At 44.9% G+C, this 25,830-nt stretch overlaps 1 protein-coding gene and 1 long non-coding RNA gene across 3 annotated transcripts in view; one reads left to right on the top strand and one right to left on the bottom strand.

Annotated features, from left to right (window-relative positions):
- Nucleotides 1-15,077, bottom strand: part of LOC119109074 (uncharacterized) — a 15,767-nt gene extending 690 nt beyond the window's left edge. The window contains exons 1-3 of one of the 2 annotated variants that reach the window (XR_005095387.1): nucleotides 15,027-15,077; nucleotides 11,591-12,117; nucleotides 9,907-11,350 (exon numbers count right to left, since the gene is read on the bottom strand). This is a non-coding gene — a long non-coding RNA (uncharacterized LOC119109074). Of the gene's footprint in view, nucleotides 1-9,906; nucleotides 11,351-11,590; nucleotides 12,118-15,026 lie in introns of those variants that run through there. The other variant, XR_005095386.1, reaches the window with a different exon arrangement.
- A 4,601-nt stretch (nucleotides 15,078-19,678) lies between these two features.
- The window catches only part of LOC119109072 (importin-5), a 24,945-nt gene continuing 18,793 nt past the window's right edge, over nucleotides 19,679-25,830 (top strand). Inside the window, exons 1-3 of the mRNA XM_037232612.1 lie at nucleotides 19,679-19,861; nucleotides 24,549-24,698; nucleotides 25,308-25,534. Of these exons, the coding sequence (XP_037088507.1) occupies nucleotides 19,778-19,861; nucleotides 24,549-24,698; nucleotides 25,308-25,534 (461 nt within the window). The 5' untranslated portion in view covers nucleotides 19,679-19,777. The remainder of the gene's footprint in view (nucleotides 19,862-24,548; nucleotides 24,699-25,307; nucleotides 25,535-25,830) is intronic.

Here is a 25,830-nt window from a genome sequence, read left to right as displayed (position 1 = left end):
TCAATGCTGGCAACACAAACTTGCTTAACAAAAACACGTATGTAAACGTTCCTAAGCATCAGCAATGCCTCATCGATTGCATACAAAGCATTCCTATGAAGACTTTCAGAAAAAATCGATCACCCGATGATCAAATTGTCGCCTGAATGATGAGTTATGCATGTGAATGTAATGTGAGTGCGATGTCGCCTGAATGTTGTGTATGAAGGATTCATCTCGAAGTCATAGAATGAAGCCTGACTATCCAGTGTTCCGTTCAAGACATTCCAGTTTGAAAATGCTCGTCTGCCTCAAACAAAATCCTAATGAAAAACCCTAAGAGCGAAAAAAAATCGCCAAAACATCATTTAGGTACAACGATGAGCTTGGCAACGACAAAGGACTGTTAATTTATGGACTTAGTGTTGTACAATTCAACGTGAATCGGTGCTCTTTTTATTTTCCTTCACCGTTGCGCAATAACTTTCAGTTTCCAGCCTATTCTATTTTTCGAAACATGAAGCGGGCGTCCATGTGCTTTAACACGCTATCCATGCCGTGTTGTGGTTTTGAGCTGAAGCAAACCCTTTTACTTTCTGATGTGGCCATGCCAGGGGTTTCATGTAAGTTCAAATAACGTACATTTTTTGGCATTAGCAAGATGCGTGGCATGTGACACGTAACCATTCCGACAACGCACATCATGGCATGCAATGATGTGCGTTGCAATACCCTTTTGCTGTTGTCGGCGATAACGTTAGTGTTTCCGTCGGGTGCGCTGCATCCCTCGTGACCGTTTGGCAGGAACATGATCATACACATCACATATCTGAATTCCAACTTTATGCGTGCGCTAATGTGAAATCAACCTTATCGATGAAAAGCATCTGAGGACGAATTTTCGCGTATGGACATCATGCATCCGCAAAAAAACTTGAGCAATGGTAGTTTTTCGAAAAACTTCATCCATGGCAAACAATTGCAAACGGACGTATCCATACGAACGTCTACGGTGCAATCAGTCACGTGCTGAACTTTTTCAGCCTTCTGTTTTACCCGGCAAATTTTTACGTAAGGGTTTTTCACAGCACGAAACTGATGCCGTACGCAGCTTATCTTGGCGGACTTTACACACGCAAACTTGTGGCTTGCAAACAGTTGTCACACGGCCTTTTTCTATACGTGCGTTTGTCCGGAAGCCTAGATAACACTCCTCGCGTGTGCCAAAAATTACGTTGAGGTCAAAGGCACGCATAGAAGAAGATCGCACAGCAATTTTTCTTGAGATAGAGTTTGCATGCCGAAGTATAGTAGGATAACATACATATGCCAAAGAGCTCGTCATGCAAAACGTGTATCATGCAAAAAGCTACAAAAAATAGAGGTTGTGTGAGAAAATACTGGCCGGGAAACTATCGTAGCAAACATTGGGAGGAAAACAATATCGGAAAAGTCGCATGAGTTGTTCGAAGGCCAATGCCCCTCAGCAGTAAAAAAATCGTTGCAAGTATCCACACGTCATTATGTAAAACTGTAATGTTAGCAAAGGGGTTGTACGCAAATATTCACACACGTATGCTGCTCAGGGATGGTTTGCTGCATTTAAATACGGACACCACGCATCACGTGCTAACATCACCCATATGTTCAAACAATTTCAAACTAGCACGTATCACGCGTTAAGGCATTAATCACATTCGCAAAATCGGTCATGGGGATTTCTGCACGTTTAGGTCTAATCGCCGACTTTTTATAAGAATGGGCTCACTAATTTTCCTTCTCGGATGGTCCTCTGCTCTCCGTATGACTGATTTCTAAAATTGTTACAGGGTCCGTACTCCGTGAATCTCAGCCTCACTGCGTTATTTATTATTACTGAATACACTGCGAAGTATTAATGCATCTCTTCTTCCTATCACCTGCTTATTCGACGAAGAACAAGGCTGTCAGTACTGTCTTATGCGTGTACAGTGTTCCTCAGAGCTGCGCTGGACAACTTCCAAAACTTTAAAGGGCCCTATAGTACTCAATAAATGTTCATAGCTTAGATAACGTGATATGCGTGTCCATAAAAGCCATGTAAGGAGTACACAAACATGTCTAAAACAGTACAGGCGTGAGAAAAACGATTATCACAAATGTTTGGCGGCCATTTGGCTTGGGTAGCGTCCCCCCCCCCCCCCCCCCCCGATCTTGTTGCCAGGGCGATCAGCATCGACTGTGGCAGATAATACCAGGAATGAATGATGTGAGGACCCCAAGCGTTTTTGTAAAGAGGCTTCTGACTGCCCTCCTGCCGATTAGTACACGAAAAATACAGCATTGTGTAGTCCTAACGGTTCTGGATTGTCCGTGAATACAGCAAATTAAAGGAACAAATGCGAACAAATGAAATAGGTGCCACCGTTTGAAGGTGACAACCGATGACATATACTTTCACTCTTTCACTTCGCAGGTCATTTTTTAAATGTAATGGCTTCAGCGCCATCTGCAGAGGAGCCTTTGCTGAAGAATGGCTTCTAATTGCAAAACAATGCAAAACAGGCTCTGAATCTATAATAACCAACTAGCACTCTCTTAGTTCGACATACAGCTTTCAAGTGGCAAAAACTTCAAGTCATGCTTTATCATCCCTTTTTCTTTCATTTGAACCATGCCGCGTAGGAAGTACCCATAAATGCTTTTCGACGCGTTCATGTCATACATAGGATCGCGTGCTCTCTCATGGATTCAGTTATATGCTTTAAACCTCTCCCTGCAAAAGGAAAGGGCGGTGCACCCTCCCCCCCCCCCCTCTCTTTCGAAGTTTCTGAGGATATCTCTCCGGGACGCGCAATCGGAACGAATGTTTCGCTATCCTATGGCTATTCATTGCGTGTGTTTTGACACCAAAAACGTTTCCCTATCAGTCTGAGCTCCAAAAAGTGAAGTTTTTGTCGGAATACTGCAAGGTGATCTACGGCCGGCGCGAGCGGCGGGCGGTTACTGACGGACCCGCCGTTGGTGCCGCCACTTTGAGCAGACACGGCGGCCGCGGATGAGCGGATGAGATCCATGCCAGCTGTCCCTCTTATTTGTACACGGCATGGCAAAACCAAACCAGGAAGCACACGGCACGACAATTATTACGCACACAGTTTAGATGATGGCATACAGGCAGCCAATCTGGGTCTCAGTCAGGGTCCAGGCACCAGCCCGCTTGCATCCCGTGCTGGGATGTGGCCAGCTTGCCCACCTGCAGCCCGTTTGGATCTGAGTCTATGCCTCTCACCGTTGTTGCAAACTAGTTTGTACGCGATCAGAAAATATCCAACCATGGAGAGCAAAGTACAAAAACTAATGCATTAGTGTAAAAGATGTCAGCATATGGGAAGTCCATCTGGGTCCGACTTGGAGCCCAAAGTCTAGCCCACCTGCAGCCCATGTTGACATGAGCCCAACTTACCCACATGCATTCCATATGAGCCCCAACCCGTGCTGCTCTCCTTTGTTATGTATTCATTTGTAAATGATGAGGAAAAATTCAACGTGAGGGCACAAGATAGCAAGTCCAATGCACTGGCACCAATTATGTAGCGTATGGGTAGCCCATCTGGGTCCCAAATGGAGCCAAAATACCAGCCCACCTGCAACCGGCATAGACGTGAGCCTGGCTGGCCCTTGTTCAGCCCATATGGACCCCAGTCCAGGCAGCAGTCTCATATTTTAGAATAATTGTATATGATATGTTGAAACCCGGACAATAAAAACAATTGGTATTGGTAAATTAAACATTTAAACAAGTAAATTAAAAATTAAATAAAATAAAAATTAAAAATTAAACAAGTAAATTGGTAAAAACAATTGGTACACAATATTATGTGTAAGGCAACTTTATTGGGCATGTAACATATGGGTAGCCCATCTGGGCCCCAGATTAAGCCTAGATAATATTGAGTAATTTCTTCTTGACGTGACAAATTCAGACGGAATGGTACGAGGTACGAACAGCCCTGGTGCATGCAAAAATATGAAATGAGATGAGCGCCCCACAGGACCCAGCTGGAGCCCAGTTGAAAGCCCACCTGTAGCCCATGCCCACATTAAACCAATTGCCCCCACGTTTAGCCCATGTGGGTCCCATTTGGCAATGTTAACTGGGGTTAAAATTGTTAGCTGGCGTCCTTTTTTATTCATTTTACGTATGCTAGTGTAAAAATCTGCATTTCAGATCATGAAAACATCAACTGCTTCAGCAGAATGGCACATTTCATTACCAAAATCCAAACATTTGTAGAAATGTAATCAGCAAGCCCAAATTGCCTTTGCATATAAGCAGCACCCAAATCTGAGGCTATCTGTGATGTTTGCCATGCATAGCACATAAGTATTAACTCAAATCCATTTCTGTGGCGCTGCCCTATCTTTATGTTGGGTTAGGCCCCTCGCTACTGATTCTTCCCCCAACCAAAAATTTCTAGGCAGAAAATTACAGAAAGATATGGGAAAAAGTGAACTTAACATAAAATTGTCTTCTGTAGACTTCATTAATTGCACCTTGATCCAAGGGATGCTACCTCTCGCTAACCATGCATAAAAAGTTGGTACTCGGGTCATTATGCCATCACCATACAAGCTAAAATGATTTCTGTTATCATTGTAAGCTGCATATAAGGTAAGCTGTATGTCATCACAACCTGTACTTATATGTATACAGTGATTATGCTAATGGTTCAATCAGGACAATTTTGCAATTCAACATTAGCAAAACAGTAATGAAATAGACCATGTTTGCATCCATGCAATCCATGCTCACAAGTGAAAAGAAAATATCTGAATGAGCACTGCGGAATGAATGCCTCCCAGAGTTTTCCTCTTACAATAGGGGTGCTATCATCAGTAAGTGGCCAACATGATACCCAGAGATGACCAAATGCCAACATTTCACTGACCTTATAGGAGAGTTAGACCAAAATACTATAAAACCTCCAGCTATCTGAAGAAAAGTTATTGGTGAAGGTGGAGATGGCAATGAAACCTGTACCCACCCACCCCCTCCCTCCTCCTCACGGCCTACATTTGTTACACCACCCCACTCCTCACTTTTATTGCCTTCGAATGGCCTACATCATTGGCTATCATATAAACTTCCAGCAACCAATATACATGTTAGCTTAAGGTTAAACTGTGGACGACCGTTTAAATGCTATCAAAACATTGATGAAATAATTGCATTTCAAGCAGGGGCATGGTTTTTGAAGATAGGTTTGCAAGCAGTGAAAAATTATACGATGTGCCCCTAAAATGTAAATGTCTCCCAGATTACCACACTTCTTCACAAACTAAGCGGGAGGAATGAGCCCTGGACTGCGCAAAAAGTTGGAAAATCCTTGATTTGAGGATCTATATAACAAATAACCATTCTCGATCACGATACGAGCAAAAATGGCATAAATTGGCATCTTAAAATTATTATCACCTGATGCTATTGTCCTTCATGAGAAGGGTCCTCAGACTCCCGCATCAAAGCTATTCGGTGTCTTGAAAAGAGCGGTTTGAATAGTCACAGGTCAATTTCTACCTTGATCGAATCATCGGGCCGACTTATCCTGAACTGTCAACACCTCTCGTCGCTGAGGATAGGATGTTGAACCGCGGCACCCCCAACGAAGTAGGCAAGGCCAAAAATTAAACACTATGCAGGTTTTCATGACACTGCAATGCGAATGCCACTTGCAAAATTGCAGTGCATTGTAAGTCACGGATCACCTCATATCACTGGCATTGCAACGGCTGGAACATGCCCCTGTGGCCAGATGAATTCTCATGTCAAGATTTTGGACGCGTGTAAATCGACTCAGGAGTGCATCTACACAGAACAGCTCCTCTGCTTAAATCCACTACGAAGTGGATTTACACAGGATGCCACCCCTGTGTAAATCGACTCAGATCTGAGTTGATCTACACATAAACGCACTGTTGTGTAAATCCACTTGTGAGTAGATTTACACAAGCGTGGCTTCTGGAGTAAATCGACTCAGATCTGAGTGGATTTGCACAGGAGCGCCGTTCTGTGTATATACACTCCGGAGTGGATTTAAGCAGAGAAGGTGTTCTGTGTAGATTCACTCATGGCGTGATATACGCAGAAGCGCCATTCTGCGTAACTCCACTCGCGAGTGGATTTGAGCAGAGGTGTTCTGTGTAGATGCACTCATGATGGATACACACACCCGTGAATAACATCGCGATGTGATCTGCGCAGGCGACAGAACGTATTCAACGCAGCGAACTGGCGAACTGATCTATGACTTACCGAATAAGGGAAAGGTGTGATTTCAGCAATCAAACATGCGCACAAAAGCTGAAAATATGCATTTGCCCATGCATAGCTCATTTTTGCATCACTGAAGCTATACATCTGCGTACTTCATTGAGAACATACCGTCCAGAGAAGCGAATACATATATATATATATATATATATATATATATATATATATATATATATATTGGAATATTTTGGCAGAATTCTTTCTTAGATACATGTTTGATTAAAAATAACTACTGACTCAGCATTAACGAGCTTTTTGATGCATCGTTCTAGTTTCCGGGCCTTTGACTTTGCGTCATCGCTTAGATTAAATATGGTTCGCACAAAATTACTCATATATTCATCACTCCTTCCATTCTGACGTTTCGAGATCTTATCTCATCTTCGGAGAAGACTAAATTGCACATGAAATAAGTTTTGAGTTTTGAAGGATGAAAAAATTGTGCACTACTGTTGGAAAACATCTTTTAGTACGGAGAACATAAATGAAGCACAACTAATTGAAGTAAGACGGATCGCTATTTTCATCTTCATACGTGTAAGAAACACTCATAATGGGAACATCACAAAGACACAATGGGAACACTATTGTCACTATTGTCTAGAACGAGGCATCAAAAAGCTCGTTAATGCTGAGTCAGCAGTTATTTTTAATCAAACGTATATATATATATATATATATATATATATATATATATATATATATTATATATATATATATATATATATATATATATATATATATATATATATGCATATATAATATAGTATGCGTGCGTTTGCGCGTGTACATGTGTACGTGCCAGGAAAGGTAGATGCTGAACTTGTCATATTGCTTACAAGGCACGCCATGCAGCATCGCATGCTTGCCACACGGTGCTTTGCAGTGTGCGGCTTGTATCCAGTCTTAGTAACGGGTGAGGGGTGCGGAGGGCTCCTAAAGGGGCTCCTTGATGGTGAAACCCCCCCCCCCCCCTCTCATACACACAAATTCGTTAGCTTTGGCCAATGCATTTCCACCGGCATGATTTTGTGCGTGTTTTATGCATTTCTAACTTTCTTCACTGGGGCAAGAAGCCATGAAAGGTACTGGAAAGCAATTTGCTGTCTGTATTTTGTTGCAGGCAATAATTAACAGAAGGGAGGTGATGTTAGATGACATACAAAATAACGCATCGGTGTTATTCCTTTTAAATTGTTAAGCTGGTTTTATCCAAAGGGATAGACCTTAGAGCTTTGCCAAGCTTTTCTTCTGAGCTCTGCAGAGATATTTATGACCCCGTGCACGTTGAGTGTAGATGGAAATGGGGTCAGCGATGTTTTCACCTTGGCTAACCCATGTTCGCCTAGGGATGTTAAACGTTCTGTCAGAATTTATTAGTGATGTAAATTATGTAACAGTGTTTAGGATACGCACTTCAAGTCTTATAAGCCTTATCCAATGCTGTGATTACATCTCCTCATGCAGTAATGCATCTTCGCCCAGAGTTTCTATGTGGCAAGTGTATCCTCGATTTCAGAGGTCTAGTTAGGTCACTTCCGGTGAACCTAGGGTCTTGTAATTAACATCTGTAATAGTACTGAGCATTCAAAGGGCAATGGCAAAAAATGCCCGACCCTAGCCATTATATTTTCGAATGGGACTACTTGAAGTCATCTCTGGAAAAACAGACTTAATTTAAGTAGCGCTCCACTGGGCGGGAAAATCGCAATGATTGAACGTTGAATAGCGCGGTAGGTAAAATGGAGAAATGTATGGAAGACTTCGTTAAGTCCTCACTCAAAAAACAAAAACAAATTGGAACAGAAATCGGTAAACCCAAACTTGGGCCGTACGTACGTTCATGCCTATGCAACCTACATTCTGAATGCAGTTCGGTACATTAACTGAACGTAGTACCGTGAAGTAACCCAACTGAAGCTACTCAACTGATTCACACGCGGTACCAATATGGGTGTTTGACATCCAGATCAGTCTTTCGTCTGTAAATTCGAAGTCGCTCAACTTGGTGCTAACTTAAAATCAAGAACTTCACTTCTGCGTAACGTTATGGGAAACGCTTTGTAGGTTTAGGTCATTTGCAGACGTCTGTGCCGAAAGAACCTCATGGTTAAAGACAGTCATTGGCGGTACCTAATGAGGGTTCCGCCAATAATAAAATGCTATAAATATTCTCTACGTTCTTCTATCTTCTACCTTCGGCTCTTCACAAATATGTCTTCCGTGAAATCGCTAGCATTTTCGTAGGCACATCAGCTTTGCCTGCTTTGTAAAAGACACACGAAAAAGTTGTGTGCATGCAGCTGTCGTCCAACCTCGGTACCCATGATCCTCGGTCACTCAACCGAAAACGCCCTGGACGATGCCGCTGAGTGAGCTGTACTCGGATTGGGGTTAAGCACGTCGTGGCTGTCACGTTCGTAAACTTCAGCCGTCCCTTTAATGTATTGACCATGGCGTAGATCCGATAAAGCTGCAGTGATATTGTATTGATCCGAATTGGTTTGGGAGTTACCTTGCTGGTCGAAGGTGGGTGGTGAGAAGCGGAATCTTTCTCTTCTGTCGATTTACGGTGTCCCTTAGCGATCCTTGGTTAACCCTATCCTCTTCAGTATTTTGGCGAATGAATCTCTATCTTATCTCCTTCACGAATATCTGGTATCCTGTGCCGACCACACCCAACTGCTGGACTCTACACATCCAGACCAACCACCCGCTTTGAAATCACGACAGGAGGAAACCATTCAAGTAGTTAATTCCTTCTTCACGTCTAACTCTCTTAAAATGAAGCCGACCAAAAGAGCTATTCTTCCCGGCACTCCACAATCCTGAAAGGAAACCTTATATTTTCACCTGGGCAGTGCGTGACACCAATTGAGCCCTTCGTCGCCCATGAAGGTGCTGGGGGTCCAATTGCAGGTACCTTTTCTTGGGAGATGTTCACATCCTACGTTAAAATGCGCAGCCCCATCCTTTTCCGCTTGCATAAAATCCGCCACACCCAACCATATTGGCTGTTTGTGACGAATCACAATGAACAAATTCCACCACAATCCACAATCAACAGATTCGTCACCCGAGGTTCGTAAATCTATCATCCAGTCCCATGTTCTCATCTTCTGTACTGCCTCTCGGTCTGGGGTGTGGCTGCAGCGCATCACCTGAATAGAGTGCAAGGGGTGATTAACCGTGGGGCCAGGATCGTCACCGATGCTCCTCAGCAAGATCCAATGGCGGCGACCGTTCAAGCGCTTGGCTGGCGCGGTGACCTAGTCATTCCCCGTGGCAGCATCGCTGTGTTCAGGGCCCTTAATGACTCGTGGGTTCCTTTGGAGATTCGGTCCCTGTTCACCACACGTACAGCTTTACGCCAGCGTGTTACCCGCGCGGCAGCGATGGGCGCCCCGGGTCTGCCAGCCCTCACCTATCGACAGCACGCAGGTCTTTTCGTATTTACGCGGCCTCATTCCGCTGCCGCCGACCACCACCACCTCTTACGCCTACAATGTGTTTTGCGTCAGTCTGAGCGATGTAGACTGCCCTGTTGTGTAATCATTGCTTGTTTACCGCTTCGCGACATATTCTGACGGCTTAAATTTTGATACGTAATTTATTGTTGGCCAAGTTGTTAGAACGAAGGGACGATTGATATCGTGCGAATCTAGTCGCGCCGTTTTTAAAAAAAATATTGCACCAATACTACTGTTGCAATCGTACCGAGTCAAACAACCCAGCTGTCTGAATAATTTGTGATTGAAATGAGCGTGAACATGACCCAGCCACGCATTCGCAATGAGAGGTGTCATTAGAGCTGCCAGTGGTCTTCGCATACCGATGAAACTCACAAGAGATTTGATGGATTTCCTCAGGCGTATTTGTGGATACGTGGCATTTTCACAACGCGCTATAATCACTTCAGCAGAGTTGGTTAGCTTTAAATGTATTTAAGTATTGAGGTCAATGACCTCCATGGGATAACCACAGCCTTGGAAGGTACACGACATGCAGTTCTGGGCACGCAGCCGTATGAGCTTATCACAGATGCATGCCATGAGAAGAAGCAACCATGTCACAACAGCGCAGGTATTTTACCGCATTGGAGCGGCCAGACATGCCGCGCTATGTCAGGAAAACTTTCTCACATGCCAATAAATCCCGTACACTGACAAAGGCACACCCTGAGTGCTGAGATGCATGGAAACCCACCACGACGCACAATCATCAACGTTCTTCTTGACTAGATTCAAAGCGTGCGAGCACAACCAGTGTCAAAAAACATCAATAACAACCATGGCTGAGAATTGTTGAACGCACTAAGCAATTATATAACAGCGGCCCGACACAATGAATAAGTAGCCAAAGCAATGCTCTCATGTTGGTATTTTTAAAAACACATTCTCCTTAGCGGTCACTGGTTAAACTAGCACAAAACAAAATTGTACATACATTTGTATGCGTCTTCCTCGCATGGGGCAAGTATATAATTACCCAGTCAGTTCTCGCATATGTAGAACTGCCGACGAAGAACGCATCAGACATTTGACGAGGCTACTTAGTTCACTTCAGCTACTTAGTTCAGGTACACGACAGATCTAAGCTCGTTCAACGTTCATTTCGACTAGTGAGGAGGTAGTGCAAGGACATCCAGGGACGCAGCAGGTTGGACGTAAGCAACCATTGCTTGGTGAGCGGTGCTATTTAACAAAGCTTATCCAGTCTGGCAACAATCAACACAGATAGTCGGAAACGCTTTCCGCCTTTTAGAGTCTCTGGATGGGCTTGCAATACTCATATATGTACATGAAGATGTATCTTGGCAAACTAGCTATTCCCATCATGGCATGCAAACGAATATAGATATCGAGCATGTTCTCTACAATAGAAGAAGCCTAAGAGCTCTACAGGTATCCGGGAAGTCAAGGCGTTTCCGATGAACGAGGTTATGTCAAATTCATGGAACACCGTGACCACGCGGTGCATGATGATGGCGGGTTTAAAGCCGAGTACGTGGACGGTGTAATCCAGCGTTCCCACCATACACCGCTGCTGTTCAGTATTCTGAACAAAAAAAGGAACACGTTAAGAAAAACTTACATCAAGACATGGTACGAACCCAGCAGAAACATTATGAACTAGTTTCACGCCGTACCATGTGTTATTGATCGATACAAGTTAATCACGACCGGAAACGCACCGCATATGAGCCGGTCATATTTCCCGACTCATTACTGTTCGAGACGTGGTTTTACTAACAACTGTCAATGAAAGGTCGTATCAATTCACAACAAGCAAGCTTACCTTATTTCCTTGCTGATCCCACGACTGTGGTGACGCTGCCTTTAGGACGCAGGCAGGCGACGATTTTCTGGCTGCAGCAGAAAGCTTGCCTTCGACACCGGGTGGGAATGCTCCAGTGAGATGTCCCTAATCTCTAAACGCAATGACTTTTCCAGAAACACTAGGATGCTTACGGGACAGCCGACTTTTTCGGTTCTCGTGTTTCGGACACGACGATCACCGGCTTTGCTTTCGTACTGGCGCCCACCATGAGTGCATGAAAATTTAATGAGACGGTACTTTTTCTGCTGCAAAAGCGCCTCCTTGTCAGCACGGTCAGCGATCAGCTTTTAAATGAAGTGCCCAGGATTTGTCTGAAGAAATTTACCAAGAGTGACAGAGCTCGACTTCACATTCGTCACACAAAAACTTCACATTCGTCTCGGCCTCCAATTCACGGATATGGGCATCTAGCTCATCAAAGGAATGAAAACAGTCACCTTTCCTCAACACAGCCATCTTCTATCTTTTGTTGAGATGCTATACGTCTGAAAGATAGCGAAGTATGTTAGCTAAGTGCACTGCCCAGTAATGTCCACAGACATTATGCACAAAGCACAACCAGCTAGTTTGCCAGCTGGCATACCAAGAACCACAAGGAGGCAGGAATATTAGGTCAGACCAGCAGGGATTCCAGGTCAGATCATGAGGAGTCACAGGTCAGATCATGAGGAGTCACAGGTCAGATCATCAGGATTCACAGGTCAGATCATCAGGAGTCACATGTCAGATCATCAGGGGTGCCAGGTCAGATCATCAGGAGTACCAGATCAGATCATCAGGGGTAAGAGGTCAGATCATCAGGGGTACCAGGTCAAATCATCATGATACCAGGTCAAATCATCAGGGTACCAGGTCAGATCATCAGGGGTACCAGGTCAGATCATCAGGGGTACCAGGTCAGATCATCAGGGGTAGATCTGGTACCCACCTCCTGGTGGCCTGACCTGGTAATTCTAACTCCAGTAGTCTGATCTGGTGACCCCACACACTGATGGTCTGATCATCAGTAGCACCAGGTCAGACCACCAGGCACAAGGCACCATGCCAAACAAGCAGGGGGCATGGGTACCAGGTCAGACCAGCTGGCAGCAGCAGTGCCAGGTCAGACCATCAATAGTTGGGGTACCCTATCAGGTGGCAGGAATACCAGGCCCAACCACTAAGCACAGGGGTACCAGATAAGACCATCAGGGGCAGAGGTATCAAGTCCTTCTACCATATGGCACAAGTACCATGTCAGATCACCATGAGACAGCAGTATTATGCTACCAGGAGCACTGGTACCAATTCACACCATCAAGTTGTGGTACCGGGTAGGGCCACCAGGAGGAAGTAGTACCAGGTCAGACCATGGGGGGCAGGAGTGCCAGGTCTGGCCACCAGGGGCCAGAGTACCAGGAGGTAGGAGTACCTTGCCAGACTCTCAAGGGCAGTAATATCAGGTCAGGAAGCCCTGACCTTGAACTGCTGCTATCTGATGCATCAAAGGGGCCTCTTGAATAGAGAGTGCCTCTTAATCCAGTACAGGGCTTCCTGGCTTGTAACACAGCCTGCCAAGCCAGCAAAGGGCTCACCATAACACAACATTGGGCCTTCTGATCTAGAACATCAGGGGCCAGGGTGCCAGATTGCAGGAGTACTACATTAGACTATCAGGGGCAGAGACAAGAGCCAGACCATTAGTGCTATATGAAAAAGCTATCAAGGCTGTATACCACATAAAATGTTTAAAGCCTAGTTTGGCTCAACAACTGATGTATAATGCAGGGATCACTCAGCACACATTCAGCTTTTTTACCACTGCGGAGGATGACCAGGCCATTAAGTAATAATATTAGACAAACAAGGGCAATGAGGAGAGTCAACCCAATTTGCAGCCTTGATAGGCTATGAAAACAAACTGAAAAAGCCAGCATGTTTGCTAGCATATGGAAGCTGCATAGAAACTGGTCGCAGTCCGGGAAGACCTCTGTGATGGCGGACTTCTCAGCGTGATTCTTGTCAGTCAGCCACACCTACAGCTTTCTTACATATACATATATATATATATATATATACTAAACACTGCTTTTAAATAAGTTTACATGCATGCAAAGAGTATGTGAACAGTTGTGAACAACAACAATCATGTTTATTGTTTGCATTCTAACCTTAGTGGGTCCTAAAATGCATGTTGATGAAGCTAAGATCTCCAGTAACATCTTTCCTTGCCTCACCAGATCCAAATTTGCTTTTCAAACACAGCTGCTGTTTTCCCAAGGTTTTTAAAATTGATAAATACCTGTTTTTGCCCACTTGTTTTGTTACAATTGTGTACCTCGCTCACAAGATATCTCCTTGCCAATGCTAGATTTTGAAAAAAAAACTTAATCATTCCCAGCTGTTACTTTACAGCTTTCAATACATTTTGTTAGAAGCATATATGTATTGGTCAAATCTTTTCTTAAACTAATACCACCTGATGTAAAATTATTTCCAGCATTTCAACAAAATCCATAGATTTTGATGAAAACACCTACCCAGTCTTGCTTTCAGCCAGGATGGGCCAATTCCTTTTCAAACCAGAAGACAGGCATTCAAAGAATCAGCTGAAGATCACCATTATCTTATACATAAGCACTGACATTCAATCAGCTGACAAAACCTGCTCCCATTTGGGACAAAATGTATAGGTACAAAGTATGTGCTACTTTTAATGAATTACCTAAATATGAAGTAGAAACAACTGAGGGAAAATCAGTCCAGCCTGCTGATGCTGACAGAGGGAATGGCACCATGGATTTTTGGTTTGGGGGGAGGATATTCAGGGGGCCTCCTAAGCAAAATGGGGCTGCCTCACAGGGGGCCTCCTGGGCAATGTTGTCTCAAAAGTTGAAGGAAAAGGAAAATTGCAGGCATATGTTCTTTTACCAAACTGTTATAAGCATTATATCCAGGTAAATAGATGCTGACAATAAAACAAACAGGACCTTATAATTTTGCAACAAAGGGCATTGGTACCATACAACATGCCTTCCTGGCACTGGGCGCCAAATGACCACCGCAGTCGGCGCGCCCCTAAACTCCAATAAACAACAACAAAGGCCTCCTGGCATGTGAAAGGGCTTTGTCACCAAGAACAGCATACTTTCAATCCACAAAAGGGGTCTTCAAAGTTTAAGGAAATCCTAATTTGGAACTGCTGCCATCTACCTGTCTGCCGGCAATGGGAGGGGGGGGGGGGGGGCGGCGACAGCCCCTATGCCATTGCTGCGTCGCCCCTGGTTGAAAGCACCCTGATTTTGACCAACACCTCGTCTCTGGCCAAGCCTACCTATTTAATGAAATTACTTTCATTGATCTGTGACTCGATTCGATATGCACATGTCTTCATGCACGCACAATATGCACATACCTTCAATCCTGATTTGTGGCGCACCACATCCACCCTCACCCGCAACTCGACACGCCCGGCGTTCAAAACCGCGCGTCGGTGCGGACACGGTCGCAAACGCAGGCGAGTGCGCATGCGCAAACGTGACGTCACAAATCTCACTCGATTTACACAGTGGTGTAGCTGTGTGTAAATCGACTCGGATCCGACGTGATTTACACAGAAGGGCCGTTTTCAGTAAATCGACTCATGAGTCGATAAACACGCCCCCCCCCCCAAGATTTTTCAGTACTTCATGCTGTCTAGTTCGGGACATTGAGCGTCGTCCGTCAAAAGCAGCGAATCAGCCGGCCGGCCGGGCCGTAGGAAATACGCTGATTTGTCGCTGACCTGTCACCGAGTCGGCCGACCAACTAAAAATTATAGAATATGTTTATCGCCGGGTTGGAATAGTACTTAATAGCACGGAGTAGCACATGTGCTACCCCGTGCGCGGCAGGGAATGCTAGCGTTTGGTTGTTGAATTGTTGAGTTTCTGAATCTTATTGAGTATGGTTGGACATTTTCGATTTTGATAATGATTATTATAACTGCCAACGCCTTGACATAGCTGAATTGAAAAATTATGGTACAACATCAGATTCACACCACAATTTTCGCACGCCGGTCGCGAGTTATGCAAAAATCGTAATTTAAAGCTTTTCTGCTTCACACGGGGCGCTGTGCCCCATACCCCAGCACAAAAAAGATTGAGTACATGATGCAATTTGGCCTAACGACATCGCACCCAAACCCTGCAACTGGATCCATATGTTTACCCACGTAGCCGGATGTTTACCGCCCCATAGGCAAGAAGCATATATGTTTGTCGTTTGGAGCAGTCCATCTATTAACACAAGAGCATCCTTCCCTCATAATGACAAACCGTGTTTGTTCTCACCGCCAGGTAACTGTTGAGTGGGTAAACTGCTGAGTGGGTAAACGATGCCGCGCAAAGATTTCAGAACTTAAACTGAAAGCTCCGGAGTACGGAAATGACCTTAGTTATTCATAACTATCTAGTTACCGTCCCCCACAACCAAAAATACGTGGGACGTATCGGACCACGCATGGTAGCCATACATCACCGAAGCAGCTGTATTCCTTGTTCAATTCTGACTACAAAATGCGTGACCACTACGCCGCTAAAATTAAATACTTTCTTTACTTATATGAGATTTTAAATATGAATTGCCTGTGGTCAAAATAAGATGGACTAAATCCGTTGAGAAAAACTGTGGGAGGTTAGGTATCCGGGTCGTCGGCCTGGTCCCCAATCATTTACAAAAATTGATCCCCTGGACAAAGGAATGCTGGGCCAAGGAAATGGAGACGATTCTCTGAAATGCTGATGCACTTGGTGCCTGGAGCAATGGAAAATTTTCTTCGTAAAGTTTGGGGGCTAAATCCTAAGTTGAGTGTGTGTGTGTGGGGGGGGGGGGGGGGCTGGAGCCTCACTCCCAACTGAACAGGGAACTACATCCCTGACCTGAAAACATCATGAAAAGTTTCATGCCAATTTTGTAACCCCCCGTTTCCTGTAGGGTCCTAACATATTGTTGGTATTTCAACTTATTTATATGTCAGGACAGTCTGCAAATATCAGCAGGTTTGTCACAAGATAACACCTGGATTGGGACAAACAGGACTGCCAAATACGGCAGCTTTCAAGCGTACGATGACTGGTTTAAGCTATAAGGATTTTATAAGGTCGGACAATTATTTAATACCAACGTTCCACTTCAAGACGGTTGTCCAAGCACCAAGGGCATTACTGCCATTTAGGCTCTCATATCCTGCCACCCGATACGCCGTACCGTGCTGAGGGCTGCCCGAAACAGGCAGCCGTAAGGTTTCCATAAAACGCACTAGACAAAAGTATTGAACGAAACTTATAGACGGGTGGCAGGCTTACCACGACTAGAAAACTCTTTCTGAACGTGTTAAATTATACGATGCTGCTTAAAAAGTATATCAAGCTGCTCAAGGCCTAAGCGCTAGAGCGTCGAAGCCCAGAAAGACGTCTGCTCGTTCAACCTTGGGGAAGAGATTACGCCTGTGCAACATTTTCCATGTCCTGAGAACCACGTGGTCTTCTGCAGCTGTTATGATTTCCACTTTAACCCTCGCCGGGAATCGCCGTTTTTCATAACACTGACTGATCAGGATTGATGCACCACCTTGACGTTTCCAAGCCGTTAACGATGGAGTTTAGCACAAAAAACGAAAAACAGCAGATTGATCTCAAGGATATCTCGCCATTGGTACTAACTTTATGTTGTTAGGTTGATAATTGGCCCCACTATGCGAAGTCAAAGGACGAATTTCAGTACCAGTACCAGAATCACAACATTGAGAACCATTTGCAAGGTGGCTGTTACAGTTTCAGTCCACGGGCATTTTGAAATTGCATACTAAAGGGTGCAGTACAAAAGGGCGCACACTAAATTTACATAAGAAAATGATAACGTGTGAATGTTTTAAACGCGCTTAGTGTTGTGACATCACAGGCTTACGATGGCAGGCCTTTCCAGGCAGCTTCGGCCCGATGCGAAGGGCTTTCAGTTTGGTAGTCGATCGGTGCCTGTGCAGGTGCAGATTATCTCTGTCCGAGGCAAGCGTTTCACGGATCGAAACAGCAGCGCGTGGGACAAAAGCGCATGAATCTCGTGAGACGCGCCTACGTCCTTCAGCGCCCTAAACACGTTCATCATACCCATGGGACCATGCATCGTAACGACACCTCACCTAAGGACTTGTGTTCCTTGTTCAATCCGGGTACAAAAGTGTATAATCTTATGTGTTTTGAGTATATCCTTATGATTCTAGCTGCGTTAAAGGGAATTTTCCACATTTGAAAATATTGAAACAAACATCAGATATGATGAAAGGACTTTACTTGTGGCCATTAGCATGTTTCTAAGTGAAAAAGAATGAAAAGAAAATATCGGACCACCGCGCGCGTTCCGCAGCATCGACGGTTGCCGCCCGCAACCCTCGCCGGCCATAGATAGCCATGTCGTGGTTCTCAAAATCGCCGCTGGTCTGACACCAGAAATGGATGGCGTGCATTGTTCTTGAAAAAAACGCCACTGCTCTGAAACCGGAAAGCTAGCAATTCGCGCCTGGTTTGGAAACACGTGCAATAGATGCCCAATAGGCTGCTGAAAATGGGATTGCGATTACACAGCAAGTCGGACGGAAGGCAGTCACATCGACCCCCCCCCCCCCCATCCCCTATCAAGGCGAGATTTAAAGTTGGTATTCGTTGCATCATGCTTCATTAGCCTCAAAAATACGTTAAGGGGCTCAAGTCTGCACTGGGGGTGGGGAACGGACTCATCCCGCTAGGACGTGTGCAAAGTGACGCCCTTGCTGGCCCCACCCAACCTTTTGAAACGTTCCCACGCTTATGAGCCCCAGCCACCCGATTTTAGAAAGTAACAACCCAGGTGCTTTGCTCCTCGCTAATGTTGCTGGCCAGACCCCCCCCCCCCCCCTCCCTACACACACGCACACACAACAGCACGTCAACTGCGACGGTAGTGAGAGGGGAGACTAGGACTGTGCCCCCCAGTTTCCACAAATAGTGATTTTTGCCTCTCCAATGTTGCATCAAAAATGCCTCTTCCACGTTTCTTTTGTAAGTTCCGCTGTTTGGTGCCTCACCTTCGACTCACGGGTGCGCACGGTACGTCCAAAATCACTTCTGTATTCGACACTCGTCACAGGTACTCGTCACAGTACGTCTCGCCGGCACGTTCGTCCTCGCGTCGGCGGCTCTTAGAATCTTCTCCTTGTTACTGCCTCCTTTCCTGCCCCCCGCGGCCGAGTCCCTCGCACGGGGCAGGAGGACGGGAACGCGATTGCCTTTAAGCGGCGCTCGCCAAACTACGCAAACGTTCACTGGCTAGCACATAGGTGTTCTCTGACGCCTTATATTTTCACATTTTTATGCCATTTATAGGTCCGGTTGCCCGAAAGTTGGGTTTCAAGCTGCATTTTGACGGTTCCAATCCTCATTTATGTTCCCAGTCAGGAGCGTTGTTTCACAAATTGAGCCGGAGAGCGGAGGGGCGGGAAGTGAAAAATGACGCATCTTATCGTCGAGGTAGCTAAAACGCGGAATTTTCCCACTTTTTTTCTCGCAAAATTGGGAGGGGACTGACGTATCCCCCCCCCGCCAACTGAAAACAAAACAGCATCCTTGCTCTCAATCCCTGAAACATGACTGTACCCGTGTCGACCCCATTGTTGAAAACATTAGAGAGGGGTCCCAGTATTTGTTCTGTGTCCCTTCCCCTTCTTTCCAAATTAAAGCTTCGGCCTCCAACACTTTTTACGGTGTTCCACCCCTGGTCGCGAGAGCTGGTGTACGAAGGGTCCGCAACGGGCATCTGTGAGTGCAGGACGATTGCTGGTAATGCAGGGGCAAATGTTCCAGCTGCGAGATAGCTTCCATTTCTAAACGCAACAAACGGTCTACTTATATTTACTAAATATTTCTACTCATGCTCACTGGACAGGATTTTCTTCTTGTCTTTCCATTAGTCACATATGGCACAAATCAACTTTGCTACCAAATTGGCAGCGCGCCACTAAGGGTAATGCGTTAGATAGACCTGGTTCGTGTACAACGTGTGGGTCTTTTGCCGCGCGCTGAGCGGGAGTGGGGTAGCTGCCCATTCAGCTGGTGGACTACAGCAAAATTTAAACAGTCGCCCTCATAGGCCATGAGAATGGCGGACGACGCTCAGTTTCAACAAATTCTGGGAGGTCTGCTCAGTGAAGAAAATGAAATTAGGACGCAAGCTGAGGTAACAGCTGAGATAGCTTGAGCCGAATGCGCCATAACACACGTGCCCCATGTCTTATGTGTGGCCTTGGCTGGTTTTCATGTGGTGAATTCTCAAGCTCTCTTTGCTATGTCACCAACTGCTTTATCGGCAATGAATTTCTACATGTCATCAGCTGTCCTTCACAGAAAATTATGCTTCTTCAGCTGAGTGCATTGAATTTGTAGGGAACAGGATTATCATTAGCAACTTCATGTGGTACTAGGACAGACTGCTTACATATATACTCCTCAGAATGTGTTGGGCATTGCAGCAATATTATGGCAAGTTATAAGTGCAGATATGGTGTTAATCTGAGCTTTTGGAGCTTGGTGCATAGTCATTGTTAACTGCAGGACATAGATACCAATGCTGCCAGGACTCTGTATGTTTGAAAGGGAATTTCTGGCAGAAGCACTAAAAACTTCATGAAATCATGATGTGGGAATTTTGCATAGGTTCCCTGGCTGTAGTTTGACACACAAAAGTGTGAGGTTCAAGATACTGATTTTGTGCAAGCTTCAGGTGCTGATCATATTCAAGTTTTGCTTTCTAATCCTTATTCCTGCTAGTGCATTCTTGAAATAGCCATTATGCCAGCACTTGCAATGTTTTGCTGTAATTTTTGCTGTTTTTATGTTACAGTCTAATTGGACCCTGGGTGGCGGAAAGGGTTTACCACATCAGTTTATGTCATGGTGTGTTGTAAAAGAGTCTTGCTAGTGTCTGTCAGTACTTGCCACTAGCAATTTGGTCAGCTTGTTCTAAGTGACAAAGCAAGCTTTGGAACCATTGTAACTAGCTGCTTCCAACCTCATCTTAATATATGTTGTGCCAAGGCTTATAGTTGGGTTATACACTCTTCTTAAAGAGAAATCAAGATGGAATTTGACCAGTTGGCCTATTCTGGCAGACCTGAACACTGCATAAAATCTTGCTGCAGGTGCACCAGAAAACCCCAAATAATTTATTCACACATAATTAAATGTGCAAGCAGTATGTATAAAGCAAGCTAATTTCATATACACCATATTTGTACCCAATTTTTAACATGATACTGAGCCATTTTGTTAACCTAGGACTTGTTAGTGCCAATTTGGCTCTTAACTATTGATGTGTATTATTTTCTTGCAAACATGGAAAGGTCAGGTCTGATATTGAAATTGTGTGATCTTGAATTGCAAGATTATATATATATATATATATATATATATATATATATATATATATACATATATGTATATATATATATATATTGAAATTGTGTGATCATATATATATATATATATATATACACATATATGTATATATATATATATATATATATATATATATTGAAATTGTGTGATATATATATATATATATATATATATATATATATATTATAGATCTGCTGTTTCCCTTAGAGTCTTGTTTTTTGAAGCATTTTTTGATGGTGCACTTGACCTCTATTGCATCCTTCGATGCCAAGACCAGGCTTATTAGGCTGCATGGTTGTCTCAAATGCCACAATGTCACCCATGTGTTAATTGCTTGACTTTTCGAAGTAAATGCTTCATCATTGTTCTGAAAATGTTAGTTTACCTGGGAGGTTTGCTTGTTTGTTTTGTTTTTAATTTGTCTGGAAATTTTATAAGGTCTTTTATATCTTGAAATGTTTTAGTCATTTAGATTTTTCCTTAATGCACAAAGATTAGTTACCAATAGATTTGATGGAAACAAATTGTTGAAAAAAATCAAAGGCATGCTAATTTTAGACATGTGCTTTTAAATGTGAACTGGAAGCCAGCAGCATCAAGCTGGAAACATGAAGCCAATGCCAAGCTCATCAGTTCAGAATTTTCAGGCTGAAGCTGAATTAAGTGAATGGTTGCAGAATCAAGTTAGTTTTTTGTTCCTGCATACTTTGCATGGAGTCAGGGAATGCAAGGGTGTTATGGATTGATTGAGAAAAGGTCTGAAAAACTGTCCACCTGTCCACCTGTCTGAAAAATGTCCACCCCAAAATGCATTAAACATGGTGTTTGCCCTGAATGTGACACAGCTTTGTATTCCAGAGGAATGGTAAATAGGGCCTATGATTGAATAAAAGCTACATCCCTGACCTGGTGTTTCCCAAAACATGGTACACCATGCACTGGAAAGCTGATGTGAGGGTTTAGTGCCATATGCCTACATACTGAAACCCAATCCCTCCAAAAAATTATCCCTGTCATTTGGATTCTGCAACCAAAACTGCAGGCTTTACTCATGTGCCTGGCACTACTAGTCAATAAAATAGCATAATGCAATCAATTAGTTATTTTCATGTGACCACCACAAACTTGTAATAGTAGTATTGTCAGTCGGGCTTTCCTCCTAAACCGCTAATTGTTCCTACATCCCTGCTACATGTTCACTCATTTTGCACTCCACAGCTAAGTATTGGCAGTGGAAGGTATAGTGTGCATGCTTAATGCAGCTGTTCCACATTTGCATGGAGTTTTGAACTAAAGTACCCATCTGGAAGATTTTTGGTGCAGCTCACAGCCCTGTCCTTAAGATCTAAACTCCTCCAATTTCGAGCTGCCTGCTTGTAAAGGCATGCATTCTACTTTGGGGAAACCATTTCAAGGTCACCTAGGCATCCACAATGCAGTAACATCATTCAACTCCTCTCATCCCCATAATCATGTAGCAATCATGGCCCATAAAAATACAATTGTTGATTTATTCATATGTAACATTTGTGAGCATGACATTCATATATAACTGCTGTCGGTTGGCTCACAATCAGTGTTGTCCAGGGTGTGGTGATCAAAAATCAAAGAAAATGATACAATGATAATCAAAGAATGACATATTGAGGAACATATTTGTGAAACAGAGAACTTGTGCTGTCTGGAACAGTTTTTCCATGAAAAGCATTCCAGGAGTTTGAAGTTGTTATGTCATCATATCTGATGCATCAATATCTTGAAATGTGGAACATTTCCTTTAAGGACTTTGTCAGTTTTGCAGTATAGGTAATGACAGGCATACATTTCTGTAGCCTAAGATTTGTTGTCAAGCACTAAATGGCACTTATAAGTCATTGCAGAAGAGGTAATGTCATGTGTAAGTAATGACTATAATTTGCAGTCAAAGTAATGAAGGCTATAGCTTTTTGAAATATAGGGATTATGATGCAGCACTGCATGATGGCATGCTGTACTGCATGTGTATAAGTCTGCAGGTGGCATGAGGTCCTGTATCAGTTATGGTTAATTGAGTTTCTGACTGTAGAAGTATTGATAGACGTAAGTTTTGAACCATAAGTTTTGTCATGTAGCACTAATGAATTGTATGATTGGGGTGCCGGTAGCGTAGTGGTTAACGCGTCTGCGTTAGCCACTGCGCGTCTGGGAAACCAGAGGTACGGGGTTCGATTCCCCGCGGTGCCCGCCCTTCCTGCCAGGGTGAGAGGCAGGCGACGCCATATAGCCTCAGAAGCTGAGTGCGTCATAAAACCCAAATCACGACGAATTGTATGACTCTTGGCTGTGGAAGTAATGCTGTGTGTAAGTAATGGGAGTAGGTTTTTGCAGTGGAAGTAATGACTACCATATTTTCATGATTTTGGTTTGCCTGTATCACTGATGTCATTCATGATATTGGTGGTATAAATAATTTCATAGCACTTATGTCAGTAGAAGTTCTTCTGTGTAGCATTAAATGTTGTGGAGCTTAAGGAATAATTGGGCTGTGGCACACAATGAGAGGGTCTGTGCTATGGCTATGCACAGGCACATATTAGCCACTGCGAGCAATGTCCACCCCTAATATTTGTGTCAAAATATTACCAAAACCATAAATCACTGCCAGTTCATTTATTCCACCCACCCACTCTGATAGGTAGGTCTGGGCAGATTCGTAGCCAGGCAGCTTACTACAATGCTGTTTGTGAGCTAATATGCAAATGCTGCATCAGTGGACCTACATCTGTTACCTTTTTGTGCAGGGTGGACCTTCCAAAATGTTGGTCAGTGATATTGGAGCCCCATTGGTGGTGGAAGTTAAAGGTGTTTTGCTTCATTAGCATATGTTTGATTATATTTACATGATGACAGTCTATAAGTCATGTCTCTTGTGATCTTACTTATCTTACACCACACACTGTGTGTTGCTTGTAATTTAGGTGCATGCAGCATATTACAACCTGATAGCAGCTCCAACTTACAGCCATTGGTATAGTGCATAAGTTTGCAGTTGTGAGAAGGATGGCAGCATAGGAAAAAGCTGGGTTGCAAGCTTTGGTAGCACTGTAACCAGAAGAAGGAGAGCATAGCTCAGTTTGTAGGGATTGTGTGGGCAGCACATTTCATTTAGATGGTGCTAGCACATGATGTCACATGTCTGTGGTTGGAATCTGCAGACATGTGTTTCTCTACCCTTCGCAACAGTCAGCATGGCAGATCATGGCATTGTTGAGCTCTGATGTTGTATGCATTGTGAAATGGCCCTGTTTAACTTTTCATCCATCAAGGTTACCCATATGTTGTTGCAGTTGGGCTGTCTGTGTATCAACAGCAGTTAGGAAGGGTCCTCGGATGTAGCTATGCTATGTCGTACTATGTCGCTGTGTCGAGTCGTACCACTTGCTGTTGACTTGTAAGCCCGTTCTGACCCCTGCAAACTGTGCCGGTTGCAGAGTACATACGAGCAGATCGCGCTGCCACAGAAGATCTCGCTGCTGCTTGCCTGTCTTCTGAATGCTTCAGCTGGAGAAAAGTACCGCGACATGTCGGCCGTCTTGCTGCGGCGGCTGCTTTGCGCCAAGTGGGAGGAGTTCTACCCAAATGTAAGTTCATCATAAGCTGCGCGACAGTGCACCCAGTGATACGAGGCGGCCATGCCCCCCCCCCCCTCCCCCCTAATGCTATTGGCTCATTTTATACCTCACACTTAGGTTTCCTTGATTAAGCTGAATTAGTACTGTCACATCCCATGTGGACTGCATCCAGCCCATGGGGGCAACTGTAGATTCAGATCAAAGGCAGACATCCACAGAGCCAACCGAAAGATGGTTACTTTTCAGTATGCTGGCTACCAGTTGCCTACTCCATCTTCACCTCCATTTAGCTGCTGTGATCGCAGTTGTCCGTGTGTCACACCTTACCTCCTCTGTGTGTGGCCTGTACTGCCTCTGTATCACACTTTCTGTACTGTCCCTGCTACACCACCTCTAACACCACTTCTGCCTCGCTGTCCCCACCTGACACCAGCCAATCTTCTGCTGCCTCCCCCATCCTCGCCTTTCCCACCGCGCCTGTCGCTAGCGTCTCGTACCCCGGCCCCATGCGCCCCCCCCCCCCCTATTCCCTGCTGCTCTCGTCCCACGCCCAGCCGGCGCCCGTGCAGCTGGCGTCTCGCCGCCGCGCCGCGCTCACGCGTCGCCCGTGGGCCGCAGCTGCCGGCGGAGGCGCAGACTCAGTTGAAGGAGCGCCTGCTTGCGGCCGTGCCCAACGAACAGTCGGAGGCCATCCGCAAGAAGATGTGCGAGGTGGCTGCCGAGGTGGCGCGCAACCTGTTCGACGACGACGGCAACAGCTTGTGGCCCGAGTTCCTCAGCTTCTTGTTCGAGTGCGCCAGCTCGCAGAGCGCTCAGCAGCGCGAGTGTGCCCTACTGCTGTTCAGGTCAGGCCGGGCGCCGCGGCGGCGGTCCGGACGGCGGGTGGAGGCGACGCTCGGGCGCTTGGATGACACGGGCGGGCCGTGCCGAGGGGGGCCCATGCGCCTTGCCGATGTCTGAGCTGTAGCTTCTCATCGGGACACTTTGTGCACTGACGGTTGGCTGTTGCACATCCTTCCTTGCTGACAAGTAGCCACTGCCGTGCGGATCCTCGGGGCCACTTTTAACTAGCGTAATCAGGGTTAACTTAAACCAGATTGTGGTTCTGACCGACCGGCCACGAGCTCCGTTTAGTGGATCC

This window comes from Pollicipes pollicipes, unplaced genomic scaffold, assembly GCF_011947565.3.
Source record: "Pollicipes pollicipes isolate AB1234 unplaced genomic scaffold, Ppol_2.1 Scaffold_7231;HRSCAF=8579_pilon_pilon_pilon, whole genome shotgun sequence".
NCBI classification, from domain to species: domain Eukaryota; kingdom Metazoa; phylum Arthropoda; class Thecostraca; order Pollicipedomorpha; family Pollicipedidae; genus Pollicipes; species Pollicipes pollicipes.
Note: the sequence above shows the minus strand (reverse complement) of the source record. Positions and strands in the feature narration are given on the sequence as shown.